The 20,721-nt window shown below is 37.9% G+C and overlaps 1 protein-coding gene across 2 annotated transcripts in view; it reads right to left on the bottom strand.

The window, feature by feature from the left end:
• Positions 1–761: 761 nt before the first annotated feature.
• LOC126175238 (paired amphipathic helix protein Sin3a-like) overlaps positions 762–20,721 on the bottom strand; it is a 35,606-nt gene continuing 15,646 nt past the window's right edge. For both annotated transcript variants that reach the window (XM_049921872.1, XM_049921874.1), the window contains one exon: positions 762–8,176. In XM_049921872.1, coding sequence (XP_049777829.1) covers positions 4,357–8,163 — 3,807 coding nt within the window. In that variant the 5' untranslated portion in view covers positions 8,164–8,176 and the 3' untranslated portion in view covers positions 762–4,356. The remainder of the gene's footprint in view (positions 8,177–20,721) is intronic.

Genomic DNA, 20,721 nt, shown 5'->3' with positions numbered 1-20,721 from the left:
GATGAGCATATTTTTTATCTATCCAATTACATTAGACACCTAATGAGCTAAACAGTATTGGATAGCACTGTTTATGGGGAATCATCATTAAGATTTGAGATAATCAACAAACAGCATCAAATAAAGCTTAAACATATGGCAGTATTAAAGTTTTAGGAATTAGCAATAAGGTTCTAGATTCCAATTAACATTACTTAAAAATCTACACACACACACACACACACACACACACACACACACACACACACACACACACACACACACACAGAGAGAGAGAGAGAGAGAGAGAGAGAGAGAGAGAGAGAGAGAGAGAGAGCGTGTAACATGTAACATGGCATAAATGAGAAGAATGCAGTGTGTGGTACACACACTGTTGAAGTCGTTAGAAACCAAGAACTAACTGAAATTTCAGTAGGGTGGGAAATAAGCCACTGGTTTGTCTGAGGAACCAATCAGCATTTATCTTATGTGATTTGTGGACGTAACGGAAAACATGAGTTAGGATCGCCAAACCCTCCATACATTTTCAGTAAGACAACACAATAGTACAGCATATGCCTTTGGAGAACATACTGATTGGAAGGAAACTATATGTGCAATGGGGAGAAAATGGTAAATACAAATCATGATTGCCAAAACCACCACATGTCTTAAATTAGACAGAATACTGTAACATATGCCTCTGGAGAACATGGGTAGGAAGGAAGCCAAATGGTAGTGTAAAAGGCAACGATAAAATAAAGATTTGTAAAACCAGTACATGTTAATTTCACAGATATATATTTGGTACATAATTTGCAATATAATTTGGGTATTATTCAACCTACACTAACTAACTGTTACAATAAAAAAATACAAGTATGTAGACAGTAAAAATTCGCACAAAGAGCATAAATTGTAAGAGTAAGGATAAGAATTTATACAAATAGTTTCACCTATATACAGGCATGTTAAAGAATCAGAAAAGAGAATTTTTTTGCATCTATGAGCAGATCCTTTATAACAAACATTTACAATTTTAAGTTTTAAACCTACTGCAGAAACTAATAACATGTTAAAAATAAGCTTGAATGTAAGACTTAGAAATAGAGCACAAAAACTGTTTAACAGAAACCAAAATAATGTTAAGAGAGTTCTGTATGTTTTTTTCTCTCTAAGCATGCATCATAATTTACACAATCTTTATTCAACCACATAAAAAAATTCTTTTGAAGTAACTGTGTATTATGTTTACAATATTTTTCATTTAATTAACAACACATTAGAAAAAATAACAAATTTTTATAAATATAATGTAAATGGATAGATAAAAACCAACTCAGCAAGTGCCAGCAAGAGAACTTACATATGAAAGTTTAACTTAAATACATTTATACGTGTATTCTCCTGCCACAGCTTGATGAGTAGATTTTTTCTCTGTCCAGTTACATTCTAACGACATATTAGCATTTATGAAAACTTACATGCCTGGAAACTATGCAGCATCAAAACATTTTGAGTGAACAGCACAGTAATTATAAATTTGCAAACCTCTCAGTACCTTAAAATACTACACCACATTTTTAATAAAACACCTACATCACACTTCCAGACAAAGCTAAACAGTATGCACTTAAAACTCATCAGCAGCAACAAGTTTTGTTTAGAGAGTTCCCTAAATTCTCATTTTGTAAACATCATCTTACTACAGCAACTCTTGTTCAAGGGGAATATATTACTCTGCATTAAATTTAATTTGTACATCAGACAGAGAGCCAACAACATCTCAAAGAAAAAACAGAGGAGACAGTACCACAGAATTTCTAATATATCTGAAAGTATACATTGCAATGGCAAGATTTTAGCAAACATGCTACAACTGATCAAAGCCTTTAACAATGTAACAAGAACTGAATCTATAATTTGTTTGGTTCTAATAAACTACATCTAATATGTGAAGACTATGTGTAAACAAAAGATCTGTATGTTCAACTTGAAATAAAATAAGCCACAGCTGCTCCTACACGTATGCTACTTTTACCTTTAAAAGGTGACAGTAATGCAAAAATGGACAAAATTCAAAATATTTATGACCAGACTACAAAAGGATGCAACTAATTTAACTTATGGCCACAAACTGTCATACTTACACAAATTACAATGGAAAAATACTGACATAAAGATTTGGCTTTATGTAACTATGCGTCACATTTAATTGCATTCACCACAATGTCTTCAAAATCACAATAAACTACACGACATCACAAAAAATAAGACCTGCTACAAAGTAGTTGTCAAAACCCATTAACAGTCTTGTTTCTATCAGTAAACTACTCAAGTGCTTTCTTAGATACACATTATATCTGTGATCATAAAATCTGAAAGAAACTGTACAGTTACAAAACAGATAAAAGACACACTCCATTTCAACCACATTACATTGATACTTCTTTTTAGATTCATTTTTCAGGTACTCAAATAATGGAAGCAGTAAACAAAACGCCCAGAACATTTAACCAGCAGGAGTAAGAAGAAACAATGACACTAAATACATCCACAAAATTCAGTAATACGACCTACTGTTATTTACTTGCGCAAGAACACAAAAGAAGTAAAGTAAGTGCAAACATTATTAAGAAACTAACACATATCCATTATAGTGTTATACTATATGATTGCTGTTGTATAATCTACTTCTGACATGTACGGTAGTTACACACACACACACACACACACACACACACACACACACACACACACACACACACACACACACGATATGATATGTACAATGATACGTGTTCATCAGTAGCTACACATACACAACATTTAAAATGTGGACAGAACAACTTAATCATCTACAAATCAAGACTTCAGCTACGCCATTCAATGAAGAATTTCTGTATGTCTAAGCAGGATTTCTTCCTACCACAAAAACTGCAAATGCCCTGTATGCTAACACCGGACAGGTAAAATAAATAGGGTAAAGCAATATAAAACACTATGTCTTAGTAAATACTAATCTTCAATGTCTTAACAGTAAACTAGTAACTTCCCCTTTTCAACTTACAAGAACCAAACTGCAATGTGAGACAAACTTCATTTGATTACGGGTAAACATTTTATTTGAAATAATACAATGTTAGTTTTCTACAACTATTTTATACAATTTTATTTACAAGGTATTAACTCAAAAGCCTTCTAGCATTTGATAAAACTATTTAATGAAGAATTGTGTGGATATACAAGTATCACCATTATCCAATCGCATCATTATTTTGTAGTGAGGTGCACTATTTACCCAAGTGTTCCTCCATCAGTGTATTTAATTGTTCCCTTCCATATATGGTCCACTACAGTTAAAACATGCTGATTGTATGATGGAAAATACGTTTCAATCTGCTACATCGACCTCCCTAAGAGGCTTTAAGAATGTCGAACAAACTGAAGCAATATGATAATGAATGAATTTATGTGACAAATGATTCCAGTATAGCCTATAAAAATTATTCCAGTATTAGGCTCTGAAGGATAAAATGAAAAGTTACAAGTACACAGCCTGAGAAATGATCAATGAGAGAGAGACTAAAATGGGAATACAACAGGCAGGCATTAACACTGTCCTCAATAATGTTTTAACTACTTTCAAGAAACATGCATCATGACCATGATTCAATGTGAAAGCAAACTATTCTTACACTTTGCTTGGGGACACTGCTTAGCATATTTACTGACTAATTTGAAATAAAGTCCAATAACATAACAACTGAAGTAAAAAACACATATATATTCACACATATATATTCAAAGTACCCCTACAAAACAGTATTTTACATGTACATGGACAAATGCTACTACATGTGGGTTTTCGAGAATATTTATTGCTAGCTTCACAGTCCATTCACTTTCAAATAAACAGCATGTGTAAAGCAATACACATTCAGTTATTACGACCTAAACAATGTGTTTGACGTGTATAATAAATCACTGGCACCAACAGCAGTACTTGCTCATTACTTACTATTATAAAACAGGGGTTTTCTGATTAAAAACTGAATGTTTGTAGAATGAAGAACACGGTGTGTCCTTTAAAGGAAACATCTAATGGCATTGTTTGAAATTATACAGTGCCACATATTAAATCGGACTATAAAGTATGTTACCGTAAATGTTATGAAAACTGACAAGAGTTTAGGAAGAACTGTTCTCAAAAAGCTTTCTGTCACCCATATAAGGTTTCGAAGTTGTATAGATGCATTTGCTGCACTCAAGGGAACTTTGTACAATAATATGAAATTAGATACTTCCATTAAATAAATGGACTGAGTGTATCTTGTGCCCTCTTTCTTACATGTAAACAACAGAACATTTGTGTATTCATTTCTTATCCGATGTTTCCAAATATTCCACACGATACCGATTATAAGGGTGATAAGGTGTCATGTTCAAATTATTATTAGACAGAACGCGAGTTTGGTTAGACACTACATCTTCACCACGACCCAATAACCAGTCCTTACAAGCTGCATGTTGCTGATCTGTCACATTTTTTTCAACCCAATTGTTAAGCCATTTCTGAAACTTCTCACTCAAATGAAGTGAAACAGCTTGATGGGAGGTACGAGCCTTGCGCAAAGCCTGTCGTTTGTATAAATAATTTTCTTTATTTACAACAAACACCATCCTGTATTGATTAATATTAAACCGACATTGCATTCCATCACCACCAACAATTTCCCCACTGTTATCTGCATAATGGACTTTATCTCTTGAGCCTCCAGCAGATGGGCTCTTTTCATCATCTGAACTATTTGGTTTTATTTTACCCTTTCCATCTTTGGCATTCCCCCTGTCACTTTTACTGGTTTCTACTTCTCCATCCGGACTTGATTTTTCATGAACCTTATCCCTATTTTTCTCAGCCAAGCTACCTGAATGCTGTCTCCACAAGCGTACATTCCTAGCCAGGAACACAGGTTTTCTTGATCTCACTCTCGATGTGGCATCCAGTATCTTGTCTGCAGTGCCACCAGGATTGGTAAATCGCTCAATATATGTTGACCATTTTTCTACTTCTGCAGGTGGATCCGGTTCTTCTGTATCGTTGTCAAGGAGTTCAATTGTCATTCGGCAGTCACGTCTATAAATAAGTACTTTGTAGCACACCTCATCACCCATCAATCTTTCTGCACGTCTTTGATACATTTGTTCTGCTGCTGCCCTCTGGGCAGCTGTATGGCAGGGTCCACCAGCCCCATCACGTTTGGCTTCATTTCGAAGAAGTTCAATACATTTCTGACAAGTGGAATCTGATACAATATGCTGCAGCTGTCTAACTGCATAAGTTACAACTTTATCTAATGTAAAAGCTATGTACGCATGGATGCCAAACATCTCTCTCAAAGTGTCCTCATACGCGTTACTGTCCATGTTGCCATCCAACACATTCTTTACCATATCCAGAAAAGTCGGATAATAATCCTCGACATCAATTTCACTTTTAGGTTTGAGACGCAATGTTACAGCTGTTGACTCTTTCCGATCCTGTCGCTCCTTGGCTTCCTCTGCTGCCAAAATGACTGCCTGATCATATATTTTAGTGAGACGTTCACACAGTATGTGATGAAGTCTCAAAAAAAGATACCAGTTGCCATTGGCAAAAAAGAGGGTGTATGCTTCATCAGATGGTCCTGTTGGTGCATGAAGGAAACCTTTCATTTTATTTTTCTTACTGCTTGATGGTTTGTCACCATTTGGCTTACATCGGTCATCTTCTTCATCATCTTCCTGCTCATCATCACTGGGCTCTTGGCGTGGATGGAAAAACATATCAGGTAGAAGCTGACGCAGAAGTTGCTTCACACGCTGTTTGTCTTCTGATTGGATGCCAGTTTGCCTTTTGACATGATGAATCAACAGATTAGCAGCATCATCAAGCATACTTTTGTCTTTATACTGCAATATAAGATGAGGGCCTGTTGCTACTTCCCCAGTACCTTCATCAGCTTGGTCATGTCTTTCTTCATAGATGGTTTCTATTTCATTAAATAAGCTTTTGGAGCGCAGCACTTTCAAATCATTTTGTTTGAAATTAATCCCTTGATGATCAAGAGATTTTAGGTAGTACTTTTCATTCTGTTCTCTCCATATTTTGTTAAAGCCTTTCTGTGCTTCTCTCCATTCTTCTTCCTTTGCTTTAAGCCTACGAAGAACAACTGGCACTGCCACAGTAGGGTTTTTCTTCAGACCATCTATCACATCATCTGCTTTGTCTCCATAAATTCGTCTGATGGCCCTCTGATGAATTGTGGGTGAAAATCCACCAAGGCAGTCATCCAAATGGAACTTAGCTGCTTCCTCAGGTGACATTCGTGACAGTTTCTTGTTCACTCCTTGTAGCACCCGTATAGTGGCAGCATTTGTTTCTATAACCACATCAAGTTCAAACCTTTCATCTTCACATCGATATATATATTTCTCAAACTGTGTTTTTCTGGAGGTAACAAATGTTGAATCTTCTGACCAGTTTGGAAAAGACACCCAAGTATCATTTAAAACTTCCTTGCACAATGCAGTTCGACCTGAGCATTTTGGTTGTATATAATTTTTTGGAAGAGCACAGTAGCTCGCACCCAATCTTTTGCATGCTGTGTAGTCTATTTCCATTGCCAGGTCACCTGCAGGTCTGTCTTGTCGGACAACATTACTCGGAATAGATTCAACAGTAGCTGAACTGCTGCCAGAGCCATTACCTGCTGCTGAATTTTTTGTGACTCCTACAAAATCTTTGAACCAACGGAACAGTTCTGGAAATTTCCCCAAGAAAGGCGTTACCAGCTGCACCAATTCTGAACGAGAAACAATCTCTTCATTAAACAATATAAGACACCTTAAAAAATTTTCATATACTTCTTGGTTTTTTAAAGCTTTCCTCACTTTATCAAAAAAGGCATAATCTGTAAGGTTTCCATATTTTGCAGCTTCTGCAATTGACACATCTCTCAAACATGCTGTCTTGTGTCTCTTGGGAGGTGGACTTCCTGCACGTGGTGACAACATGGGTGTTGACTTGACATGACTAATGCTTGCGGTACTACTCCTGTGCTCTGTAACGACAGGTGTCTCGTGTGAATCTCGCGTGACTGAACTGTCATGGGCAGGTTTCCCAGAACCACTGTTCTTCTTCAATGGTGTGACAGTTTCACCTGTGTTCACTTTGTTGTTGCTACCAGCATTACTGGTTTGGGCAGAGGCAAGTCTATCACATACAGTCGAGTGATGGCTTGTCGCATCAGGTAAGAACTGGCCAAATTCAGCTAAAAGATCTTCTTGATTCTGAAAAAGCCTAGCAACCTGTGCATACACTTCCGCTTCTGTAAGATGTCTTGTAGGATGACCCTGTCCATCTTTTACATTCTTCTGTTCTTTCTGGTAAGTGTGTAAAATCTCCAAGAATCTTTTATACTTCTCTGGCTGACTGATGAATCTCTTTTTTATTTTGTTGACATAGTTGATAGCATGTCCAAATTCTACTGGCTGACTCTGAGCAGACTGCGCATCTGGCAATGGAGAAATACTGTGTGCAGGTGACTGCTGTAACTGCTGCTGTGGTGGTGTCTTGGGAGCAACAGAACTGGTGGCTGCCACTGCAGGTGCAGGAACAGTAGAGAAACTTGGGGGTGGCACTGGAGTATTGGTTGGGGAAGAAGGCCTACCAGATGGAACCACAGCAGTAGCTGGAACACCAATTACTGAACTTGGCATTGATACAGACACCTGGAACGTATACCCCTGGTTGTTTGGTTGTACTTCAATTTTGTATCCAGGTGGCAAAAATGTATTAAATCCAACAATCAGTTCAGGATGCCCTTTGAAGAGATTAGAGACTCTTTGTATAACTCCCGGAGTATCGATGCTCTGTGATTTAAATTCCTTCATTATGTCAAGGAATTCATTATAAACCTGAGGCTGACTTCCAAACTTATATTTAACCTGATCAAGATAAGACAAAGCATCCTCAACTTTTAGGCGCTGATACTGTGGCTGCTGCGCCTGCGCCTGTGGCTGAGGCTGAGAGGACTTTGGTCTTGAAGGCTGCTGTGGTGGAGGAGGTGGGGAACCTCCTCCATTTGCTATTACACTGTTACTGTATGATGGAACAGTCAGCTGCACGCTGGTAGGCATTGTGTTCGCCAGCCTGAAATCAAAAGGGTAATTATGTTAGATTCTTACATGTTTCGGTTATGTATGCTGGGATGTCTTTTTCTTCCAATAAGGAGTACTTAAATCATAAAAGGTTAAAACCATAATATTTGAAATAATTTTTTACCACTGTCACTGATAACGTTTACTATGCCTCTACTGTCAGCAAAGAGTTATGAATATTTAGGTCACCTATACAGATAAAAATTGGCAGTAACAATTCTGCAACACTCAATAAATTAAGTGTCAATATCTTAATATTACGTTTACCTGACTTCCGGTCTTTCATAAGGCTCATACAACTGTGTTTTTCATATAAAATTTATTCTGTGTGCATGTTTGTAGTTAATTTCTTTCCTTGTCCCCAAAGTTGTCAAAGCACATACCAGAAAACCAGCATGGTCTGTTGTTGTTGTTGTGGTGTTCAGTCCTGAGACTGGTTTGATGCAGCTCTCCATGCTACTCTATCCTGTGCAAGCTGCTTCATCTCCCAGTACCTACTGCAACCTACATCCTTCTGAATCTGCTTGGTGTATTCATCTCTTGGTCTCCCTCTACGATTTTTACCCTCCACACTGCCCTCCAATACTAAACTGGTGATCCCTCGATGTCTCAGAACATGTCCTACCAACCGATCCCTTCTTTTAGTCAAGTTGTGCCACAAGCTCCTCTTCTCCCCAATTTTATTCAATACCTCCTCATTAGTTATGTGATCTACCCATCTAATCTTCAGCATTCTTCTGTAGCACCACATTTCGAAAGCTTCTATTCTCTTCTTGTCTAAGCTATTTATCGTCCACGATTCATTTCCATACATGGCTACACTCAATACAAATGCTTTCAGAAACGACTTCCTGACATTTAAATCTATACTCGATATTAACAAATTTCTCTTCTTCAGAAACTCTTTCCTTGCCAGCCATTGCCAGTCTACATTTTATATCCTCTCTACTTCGACCATCATCAGTTATTTTGCTCCCCAAACAGCACAACTCCTTTACTACTTTAAGTGTCTCATTTCCTAATCTAATTCCCTCAGCATCAACCAACTTAATTCAACTACATTCCATTATCCTCGTTTTGCTTTTGTTGATGTTCATCTTATACCCTCCTTTCAAGACACTGTCCATTCCATTCAACTGCTCTTCCAAGTCCTTTGCCGTCTCTGACAGAATTACAATGTCATCGGCGAACCTCAAAAGTTTTTATTTCTTCTCCATGGATTTTAATACCTACTCCGAATTTTTCTTTTGTTTCCTTCACTGCTTGCTCAATATACAGATTGAATAACATCGAGGATAGGCTACAACCCTGTCTCACTCCCTTCCCAACTACTGCTTCCCTTTCATATCCCTCGACTCTTATAACTGCCATCTGGTTTCTGTACAAATTGTAAATAGCCTTTCGCACTCTGTATTTTACCCCTGCCACGTTCAGAATTTGAAAGAGAGTATTCCAACCAACATTGTCAAAAGCTTTCTCTTAAGTCTACAAATGCTAGAAACATTGGTTTGCCTTTCCTTAATCTTTCTTCTAAGATAAGTCGGAGGGTCAGTATTGCCTCACGTGTTCCAACATTTCTACGGAATCCAAACTGATCTTCCCCGAGGCCGGCTTCCATCAGTTTTTCCATTCGTCTGTAAAGAATTCGCATCAGTATTTTGCAGCCGTGACTTATTAAACTGATAGTTCGGTAATTTTCACATCTGTGAACACCTGCTTTCTTGAGGATTGGGAAATATTATAGTCTTCTTGACGTCTGAGGGTATTTCGCCTGTCTCATACATCTTGCTCACCAGATGGTAGAGTTTTGTCAGGTCTGGCTCTCCCAATGCTGGCAGTAGTTCTAATGGAATGTTGTCTACTCTGGGGGCCTTGTTTCGACTCTGGTCTTTCAGCATGGTCTACTGATGACATTACTTGCTTCTGAAGCTCTTTTTGTCAAAATCAAGCTCTCGTCTACTTCAAGCCTCTCTATTAAAAAGAGAGCAGTTCGTGGTCTTACGGTAGCATTCTCGCTTCCCGCGCACGGGGTCCCGAGTTCAATTCCCCATCATTATCATCATCACCACCATTATTATTCCCCATTATGGTTGGAGGAAGCTAATGGCAAACCATCTATGCTCGGACCTTGCCTAGTTGGTGGTGCGGGTCTCCCACATCGTCCCCCTATGCTCCTCCGAGTATGGGACATCATCATCATCATCATCATCGTCGTCATCGTCATCATCAGTTCACCTCATCACTGAAGCTACGCACACAATGCAGCTCACAATGGCTGTTACGCAAGAAGCAGATTTTACTGCTAGAAAACTACGAATTTCATCTGTATGTGTATTTCAAAATCACGGTGGATCACACAGACTGCTGAATGGGCTAGGAGTATACTAAGTTCAGCCAACTCCCAATGCAATTGAGGAGTTCGAGGAACATAACATCTTTAAGGGGAACACAAAGCTTTCTGACCTTGAACTGGTGCAGCTGGAAATATTACACTGAGAACCTAGACTTTCCGAAGAAAAGAGAAAGGATTTAGTTTGACTACATTTGTAAAAAGAGGACAATCCGTGGTTTTATGATACCCTTTCAAAATAAGTGAAAATGGGCATGATGGCACTTGTATCGTTATTTTTGTTAAAGCCATTGCATTCAGAACATTTCATTTTCTTCAAATTTTCTATCATTTTGTTCTTAAATCTACTTACATAGAATAAACACACAGATGTGACAAGAAACCTGTACAGTTTCTTTTGTCTGTGTTGTCATCCCCAACTTTTATACTGCTTTCGTATGATTATCTCTGAATCATATTTTTTGTGCTTGACCCAGTATTTACTTAAAATTTTGTATCACTCTAGATAAATTACATATGGATTATATTATTAATAATGGTAAAAATGGTGGCTGCACCACAAAAAAGTTATGAAGAGAGAGATTGGCTGGTTGGTAACTGGAGTTAAAGGGACAGAATTGCGAATTCATCAGTCCCTTCACCTTCTATCGAACCACAAATAACCCACAGAAGGAGGATACAAAAGGCAAATCCTGGGAAGTCCAATTGTAAGTAAGATATAAGACAGAAAGAAAATCAAGGAAAAGTGGGAGGGCAGTGAGAGGGGTAAGGTGGGTGAGCAGCTCTGTTCAGAATGCAGTTGCACGTCCCTGGAGGACACTGTGGGTGCCAAACGCATCCTCTGCATCCCATCAGGACCATCTCACCATCTGTTACCCCAGTGAAATGAGCAACACAGACAAGATGGTAAAAGTTTATGAAAGATAACATTAAAAATGGCAAATGTAAAGGAACTGGGAGAATAAAAAGGGGGGAAGGGTAGGTGCCAGGCCAGACTGCCAACTGCCAAGCAAGGGCCACAATAGCATGGGACCCCAGGGCCAGAGCAGGCAAGGGATGTGTCTCCAATCTTTCAGGAGGTCAATGAGGCCAAAGCACCCCACCTCAGACAGACAACTAGGGGGGAGGAGACAGACAGAGAGAGGGGGGGAGGGGGAGTGAGAGAGAGAGAGAGAGAGAGAGAGAGAGAGAGAGAGAGAGAATACACGTGCACCACAAGAAGATTAAGTTTTCAAGTCCTCCAATGAGATATTAAACAAAAACTTACAGATACCAGACAGAGAGCAAGTCATTCAACACATGAACCACCCTCTCACAGACAGCTAGAGTGCATTGTATCAATATGGGAAATACTGACAACTGTACATCACAAGCAGCATCTTCCCAATGCAGAAACAATCCAGTTGTTGACAAGAGTATCCACTTCCGACATGCATTATGACCACTTCAACTGATCTCATTGGCATTGGCCAGAAGGAGCCACACTATAGCTAAACACACTCTTTTAATAGCCACTCTTCCTACCAATAGCACACAATAAAAAAAAAAAAACTGTATTCTCTGAAGATTATCTGACACCAAAGTGTTGAGCTCATTTCTTAAGCCTGTCAATCACCACTTGAAATAGATTTATGGTAACATTATTGTTAGGCTGGAAGTGAAATAGAAGACAGAAAATTGTCCGCAAGAAGGAAATCTTGAAGAAATCTCTTACTGTACACGATACAATATTAATAGCAACTTTGAACATGACCCTGATTTCATGAACCAGCTACTCGTTCATCATGCACTCCTTGCTTAAGGTTCTGTACCTCTACCTGTAAAAACAGTACCCTTATAGGCTCGCTTTGTTATTCATCTTTCTGTCTGACTGTTCAAAATCCTTTTTCTCAGGAATAAATATACATACGAAGTTGAAATTTGTGTCACAGATTAAGGACCATGGACCCTTGGCGATGTAAAAATATGAAGCTTTTAAGTCAATGCTATCAAAGGATACAGCCATGTCTTTCACATATTTTTGATACTCGGAAACTCACTTATCAAAACCTACGTCATTCCATGTCAAATCAACACAGGTGGCAAGCTAACCCCCCTTGATTTTCATAAAATTTGGTGTTATCACTGCCCATAACAAGAGAATGAAAAGTATAAATTACAGAATTTTAGCGCAAGTATGGTGAGAGTAATGGCTACTCAAAGTTCTAAAAATGTGCAGAACATTTTTAAAATGTAGCTGAGAAAACTTCTGTTCTAATAAAGACAGGTCACTGAACCAGGAAATTTTGGAAAGGTCTTGAAAAATACTTTTCATTGATATGTTGTTATGTCATATTCAAAGAATGGAATGTACACAATTAACATCAGTGACTTTGACCTTTTATATCTCCAAACAGGTCACCTTCAAAATTGACGAAAAAAATATATTTGCTTCATGTTACCCTATACAATGAAATAAAAACTCAAGTTTGGGACAACAATGGAATTATAAGATATAAATTAATATATGCAGCAATGTTTGAATATTTTTAGCAAAATCAGCGACTGTAAAATGTAATTATATTAAATTTCAGCCTCCAGTTGCATCAGCAAAAAAACTAAGGTTTTGGCTATAATAATGTAGCCTTCTTCAGAATCGTCACAATATAAAAAGAAATTAAACCATGCCAGATATTGGCTTAATCAAACTTAAAATGTTAGTACTACAGTACATAGCCATAAGACTGCGTCACTTCTACTTATGTTTTGCCTTTAGGTCACACGAACAGGCCAGACAGATGGGCCGCAGGCGATAGGTCGTAACTCATTGATATATAATACTGTCATATTCCAAGAATATACACAATTAACATCATGTTTGGAGATATTAAAGGTCAAAGTCACTGATGTTCATCGTGTACATTTTTTGAATATGACAATTACGTATCAATGAGTTACAACTCAGTGCCCGCGGCGCAACTGTCTGGCCCGCTGGCGTGACCTAATGGCAAAACATTAGTAGAAGTGACTCAGTCTTATTAGTATGTACTATAGTACTGACAAGGGTTCAGAAGCAACAAATCTACTGAAACTGCAGTATATGATTGCATAAATACGCTATTCGATCTGTTGGATAAAAAACAGCCCGTAACAGGCATATTTCTGAATCTGTCAAAGGCTCTTGACACTGTTGACCACAAAATATTGCTGGAAAAAATAGAACACTATGTTATCAGAGGAATTGCAAGCAATTGGATTGCTTCATTCCTAACCAATCGGATGCAGAGTGTCAGCATGAAATACACTAATAGACAAACCAACTCAATAACTGAAATCCTATCAAGTAGTAAAACTGTAAAGCAAGGTGTACCACAGGGCTCAGTATTGGGACCTTTACATTTCCTCCTGTGTCTTGATGACTTGAGCCTGAATGTAGATGCACACAAAACAATAATATTTGCTGATGACACAACTGTACTCCTCAAAGGGGAGAATACAGAGGCTGTGCAAAAAGCTGTGAACTTGGCCAATGAACAACTTAGCAACTAGGCTAAAATCAACAGATTAACTATCAACACCAAAAAGACAGCTTCCATGAACTTTCACACAACACAAAATGCAAATTCCTCTCAGTCACTTGTCACTGTAAATAACCAGCCAATAGATACTGGCACTGTTTTCAAATTCCTTGGTCTGTGGGTTCAAGATAACCTGAAATGGAATACACATACAGGAAAAGTAAATGCCAGAATTAGTACTGGCTGTTATGCATTGAGTGTACTGAAATCATGTGCTAGCCCGCAAACATTAACCAGTGCGTACTACGCAGACATACAAGCCCACCTAAAATATGGTGTGATATTCTGGGGAAATTCTCCAACTGCCCTGAACACATTCAAAATCCAGAAGAGAGCAATGAGGATTATTAGTGGGACCTGAAAACATTAACCAGTGCGTACTACGCTTACATACAAGCCCACCTAAAATATGGGTGATATTCTGGGGAAATTCTCCAACTGCCCTGAACACGTTCAAAATCCAGAAGAGAGCAATGAGGATTATTAGTGGGAGCAAACCCCGAGACTCCTGCAAACCCATCTTCAGAAAGTTGGAAATCCTTAGACTGCCTTGCCTATACATTCTCAAGACTCTAAAATTTTTCAGAAACCACATAGTGCCAACTGACTCCAGTCTCAAAAAATAATTAAATACATAAACGCAACACCAGGAAAAACTCGAAATTTGCATGTTTTACGTACAAATACTCATCTGTGTAAAAAGGGAGCTTTCCACATGGGCCTCCAACTGTTCAACAATCTTCCCACTAGTATTAAGTCCATCGAAGACAACATAAAATTTAACAAAGCCGTGAAATCATATTTGTTGATGAATGAATACTTAGAACAGTAATCTTGCTATTTATGTTAAACTGAAAACTTTGAGTAATTGGAGTGAAGTAAACTTAACCAATCTTTGCAATATAATACATTAGGATAATATATCAATATATGTTAACAATGTTAACTGATATTTTCTGACATCTGCAACACACTGTGGACCATCAGATCACATGGAATAAATAAATAAATAAATAAGTTTGATTAGGCCAATCTCTGGCATATTTTAATTTCATTTTTGATTGTGGCATTTCTGATGAAGGCTACATTATTATAGCCAAAACTTAGGTAAAGTTTCTTTGCTTATGCAACCCGAGGCTGAAATTTAATATAAATACAGCAATGTGTTGCATTAGTGCAAAATCAATTGTATTCAGAGTGCAACAATACAACACAGAGCACTGAAAACCATGTTTATTGTTAAAAAGGCAGTGTTACAACACAGCTCAAAAAAGTTAGTACCGTCAACAGACCAATAACAAGCATTTACAATGTGCAAGGTCACACACTACGACATCTGACCTTCAATGATGCCAAACATGATACAGCCGTCCCAGCCAAACAAATGTTCGGAAGGCACATTAAACAGGTTCAGATTTACAGAAACAACTGTATCCTCTAGATTTACTATGCCTCAATACTGGGAAGCAATAACAACAGTTTGTGCACCTTATGGTGAAAGGAAATGCGTCTGTCCGGTTGCTGTTCTCGCATCGACCTTTGTAAGAATGCCCTTCTTGCACACAGTTAATATGTCAGGTTTCTCACAGTATACATAAGAAGGTGAAGGCCCATGAGGATGTAGGAAGCTATCTGAAACCAAACTGACATCTTCATTAACATTCAAAACACATCCCGGCCTCCAGCGACCTTGGTACATGCATGCAAACGCCCTGTGATACCATCGAGGTACAAGTCTCATTGGGTCCTAGTTAGAACAGATTCATTTCTGATGACTGGTAAATTCAAGAAAATTTTCATTTGGATATTGTAATGGCCAGCAGGAGTAACAAAAATGGTTCAAATGGCTCTGAGCAGGAACTTAACATCTTAGGTCATCAGTCCCCTAGAACTTAGAACTACTTAAACCTAACTAACCTAAGGACATCACACACATCCACGCCCGAGGCAGGATTCGAACCTGCGACCGTAGCAGTCCCGCGGTTCCGGACTGAAGCACCTAGAACGGCACGGCCACCACGGCCGGCAGCAGGAGTAACACAATGTAACTTGTGGGTACCTACAACTGCACGAATTTGTTGTGCAAGCTGCTCTTGAAGGAAACATTCTTCATAGTACTCACTGTTAGTTGTATAATGAGAGTGACACACCACAGTGTTCTTGGAGCACCATTCAAACAACTCTCTGCCTGTCATTATCTAAGAGTTGCAGATGCGCTGCAGACTGGCACGGTCAGCAAGTCTCTTGATGACAGCAATATCATCACATGGTCCTTTGCCATGTGACGTGACAAAGAAATGCCATTCTGCAGACATTGAAATCAGTTGGCTGAAAAGTTAAATTGGCAAAATTTTTTTGATTCTTCTACTAGGCTACAGTACCACCTGAGAAGTAGTACCTGTACTAGGGTGTTCAATGAGAATGGGATCTCATGAAGATAACCAAGTGACACTGAAAAAGATGAACACTCACTGTGTCATGTTTAATGCATTCTGATATTATAACAAAAGAAATGTTATCGACTGCACGGTTTACTGGGTGTTTACAACAAACAACAAATGGATGAATGATGGCCTGTGCATTGTTCCAATGAAATCCCTGCAACTCATCCTGCAGGACAAATGCTGGTTTGCAGATAATTACCCATATTACAATGCATTTATTATTAAGAAGTGTGTCTTTCAGATGTAGAAATTCAGAGTGTTGGGTGATTATGAAGGAATGCAAGAGAAGCTTTTTTAATTTATCTGCAAGGTTTCCCAAGAAGTCTTCCACAGACGATACACATGTCCGGAGAGTTGTCCTATGTTACATGTCAACAGTCTGTATGTTATATCATCAAATCCACTTTCATCAAACAACTCTTGCAGGTGAGTTATGATAGAATGTGTAGCTAGGCATTTTTCACACGTGGGCATATAGCATTATGGCTGTGCAGGATTACAAATGATCGAAGTTCAAGACACGGTTTGTAGGCACTAAGCTGACAGTCTGCATCACACCTCAACTCTTTTAATCTGGAACCTTTGAACATGACTTTCATGTTTTGGTGTACACTGCAAACACACACACACTGTGGGTACCAAGTTGCACCAGCCAAAACTCAGTTCTTGGGTAACAACTGGCAGAATTTTGATAACCCTATTTTCAGTCCTTGGTGTTCATTTTTGAATGCCTGATACAGTTCATGCAAGTTTCCCAACACAAATCATTTTTGTTTCTGAATCCTTGTAATCCATTTTCATTGACAGAAACAAAATCCTCCAACACAGAAAAACAGAATTCTAAGACAACATTCACAATTTGTTCACTTAAGACATGTTTAGGTCTTGGATTGGAAGCTGCTAAGATACCACATTCTGTGGCTAATTGTTTTGCTTTTCTCACTAACTAGTTAGAGGCTCTAAATTCATTTTTAATCCTCTGAATGTTCCAACTTTTCAGCAGTAGTATCAGAATTTGGATCTTCTCACTGCTTGTGGTGCTGGTACTGAATTCCTCTTTTTATTGCATTACCTTTCCAGGTTCAACATTTGTTTCATAATCTACATTTTTTTTCACATTAGGAACGTAATTACTTTGGAACACTTCAGAAACTTACTCAAACTTTTTCTGTGTATACGTTTTCTCTCTCAGCCTCTTCTTTTCCACTGGAGACTCGCCATGAGATACCAAACTATAATTTAATGCGTCTAAAGCCATTTTTGGGGCTACAGATGTGTGTGACTCGTCTCTGAGGTATGCAGGTTTATGGTTTCCACTTGCGTGAATGTAGTTGGGTCAGATACAAGCCCTTGTCCCAGAGTTAATATTTTTCTACATTTTTCACATATTCTGTAGTGTGTCGTCATGCCACCCATCATATCATCCATCCACACCTGCACTTTAAGTAGATTTTTCTTCTTTCTGCTCTGCCATCTTCCCCAAATTGATTACAGCAATACATGATCTTCAAGGTAGAGTTGTACAATTTCAATGTACAACACCTTTTGCTGCAACTATCAGTTTACATTTAGTAGCCACAGTGCCATCCAATATTGGATAGCTTGATAGTGACCCGCCTACTCTGTTACTTTACTGTGCAGTGCTATAACACCACCTTTTCAACAATAAACACGTTTTTCAGTGCTTTGTCTCATATTTCTAGATCCTCAATACAATTAATTTTGGGTTAATGGAACACATTGTTGTACATGATAATTTATACCTCCTAAATACCATTGTCATTCCAACTTGATATTCTACCTTGTTACATAACATGAAGAAGCAAATATATATTTTTTTGTCAATTTCATAGGTGACAGGTTTTGAGATATTCAAGGTCAAAGTACAAGACCACTGACTTCAATTGCGTATGTTATTTGAATATGAAAAACTTGCATATCATTGAAAAAGCTTGTTTCAAGACCTTTCCGAAGTTAACTGGCTCACTGTTCCAACAACGTTTGCCAAATTTTTTACACATTTTGAGAACTTCAACTGACTGCTATTCCTGTCTTACTTGTGCTAAAATTCTGTTGTTTGGTATTTTTTGTGCTCGTCATGTGCATGAACACACCAAATTTTATTAAAATCGAACAATATTAGGTTGAAAATTGTACTTTTCTGTGTTGATCAGACATGGTTTGAACTAAAATCGTTAAATCTGGCAAGCAAGGTTTCACATTACATACAAAGGAAAAGAATATGAAAACTGTGAATTTGTAATTATATGAACAAGAACAAATATCTTTTTTTGGCATTTACTATCTGACTCTTGAAAGTAAAACATTCCTGGGAGTCTTGCGATCCCTGGGACTGATATCTTGCTAGCGTCAATGTCGATAACGCGCAAGAAACATCAAGATTCCTGGTTCTCGGAACCTGTTTATATAAATAATGAGATTTGTATGGATCCCCCAGTGTGCGAGTCCTTCTCACACCTGGCTAATTTTTTCCTAGGCAGCTTGTGTGAACACTGCTGTGATGCCTCATTGGAAACATGGCTTTCTTCCTTGTTTAAGGAGTGTAACAGTAGATTGCTAAAATAACATTATGCCACTGGATTTTGAATGTCTCGAGATTCTTTCAAGGGACTATCTGGAGACGTCACAGAAGATATTAGTGTCCTTCCCCAGGTATGGGAAATCCACTTAATGATTTCCCAAACTTTGGTGGAACTGGTACATGACTGAACATGGAAATGCTCACAATTATCTTTGTGTGCTCTCTTTTCATATACATAGCTTTCATGTTTATATTCAAAGGGCTGCAAGGTTCTTTGCAGTCAACTGACATCCAGCCACACCAAAATAGAACACTTGGCTCTGATTACAGGCCAGTGCTCCTTACTCCACTAGATGGAAAACTGCGAACCCACAGTATTATACCACAAGCAGTCGCGCAAGGAACATTCAATGGCTTGCATGTGGCTTGCTTTCATATTATGCTATATCAGTAAAATCCAAACTCTTAAGCTCTGTAAAACTCAACATGAAGAGCAATATTATACTGTTACTAACTGCATTTTGCAGTACACAGTTGTAATAGTATATATGATTACAGACAATTGATTTCGGTCCAAGATCAGACCATCACTGAGAAAGAATAGCATCTTAGCTATGCATTTATGTTACTGTAATAAGTGTTATTCCCATTACATTAATGCATAGCTGAAACGGTTTTTTGGGGCCGATGATGATCTCATCCTAGACCGGAATGTCTGCAAAAAAATATACCATTACAGCAGTGTATTGCTTAATGCAGTACTTCACATTTATTAAAACTGTACAAGCCCACCTCCATAAAATATTTCCAATATTATATTGTTACTAACTTCTGGTACAAGAAAATCAACCAACAAAAATAAAAATAATAAAGCAGGATTTGTAGTTCTATTACATCAACAATACTCCTCCCTGTAAAATTCTTACAACATTTAAACTTAGATACAGAAAAGGAAGGCAAAAACAAACAGTATCTATAGTACATGGTTAGGAGGAATAAATGTTTGCTTCACATGTAGCTGGAATCAAATACAGTTATCTAGAACTACTATATTGACACTGCAATGGCTCCATTTTTAACAAAAAAAAAGTTACAAACAAGACAAACATTCACAATTATTTATTTATTTATTTTTGGTTCACTGAAGACATAATAAAATCTATATCTGGCACAAACTGTTAGCACATGGACAGAAGTAGACAGTCTCACCACTCAAGTTGCCACAAAATCATGATTTATTTAGTTTCATTATCACAAAAAAAACCTTTCACACACATTTGTTCATCGAAACATTGATACCACTTTTGCAGCTCATTACAGTGACAGAAGAATTTATAGCACTACTGAAATGTTTTAATGCAATGGAATTTATATTTTAAATGGGACTCACACTGCAGATTAATTGGTTCTATCTGCACATACACAAGGGACTTGCAACCAAAACAGCAAATGGTTTTGAACACGGCTAAAATACGGTTGCGAGTTTGGCAATGTCCTCAAAACATTTAGGAAACTGTTCTGTAATTCTTTCAAAATTGCAACAATTTTTTTTTTTTTTCAAAATTCACCTTTTCTTTAACACCAGAGTGTTTAGGGAAATGGATAGTGCTCTTGTCAGTAGTAGTCCCTTCCACAGTGTGATTT

Source organism: Schistocerca cancellata, chromosome 3 (assembly GCF_023864275.1).
Source record: "Schistocerca cancellata isolate TAMUIC-IGC-003103 chromosome 3, iqSchCanc2.1, whole genome shotgun sequence".
In the NCBI taxonomy this organism is placed as follows: domain Eukaryota; kingdom Metazoa; phylum Arthropoda; class Insecta; order Orthoptera; family Acrididae; genus Schistocerca; species Schistocerca cancellata.
The sequence above is the reverse complement of the archived record's forward strand: the minus strand, read 5'-3'. Positions and strand labels throughout refer to the sequence as shown.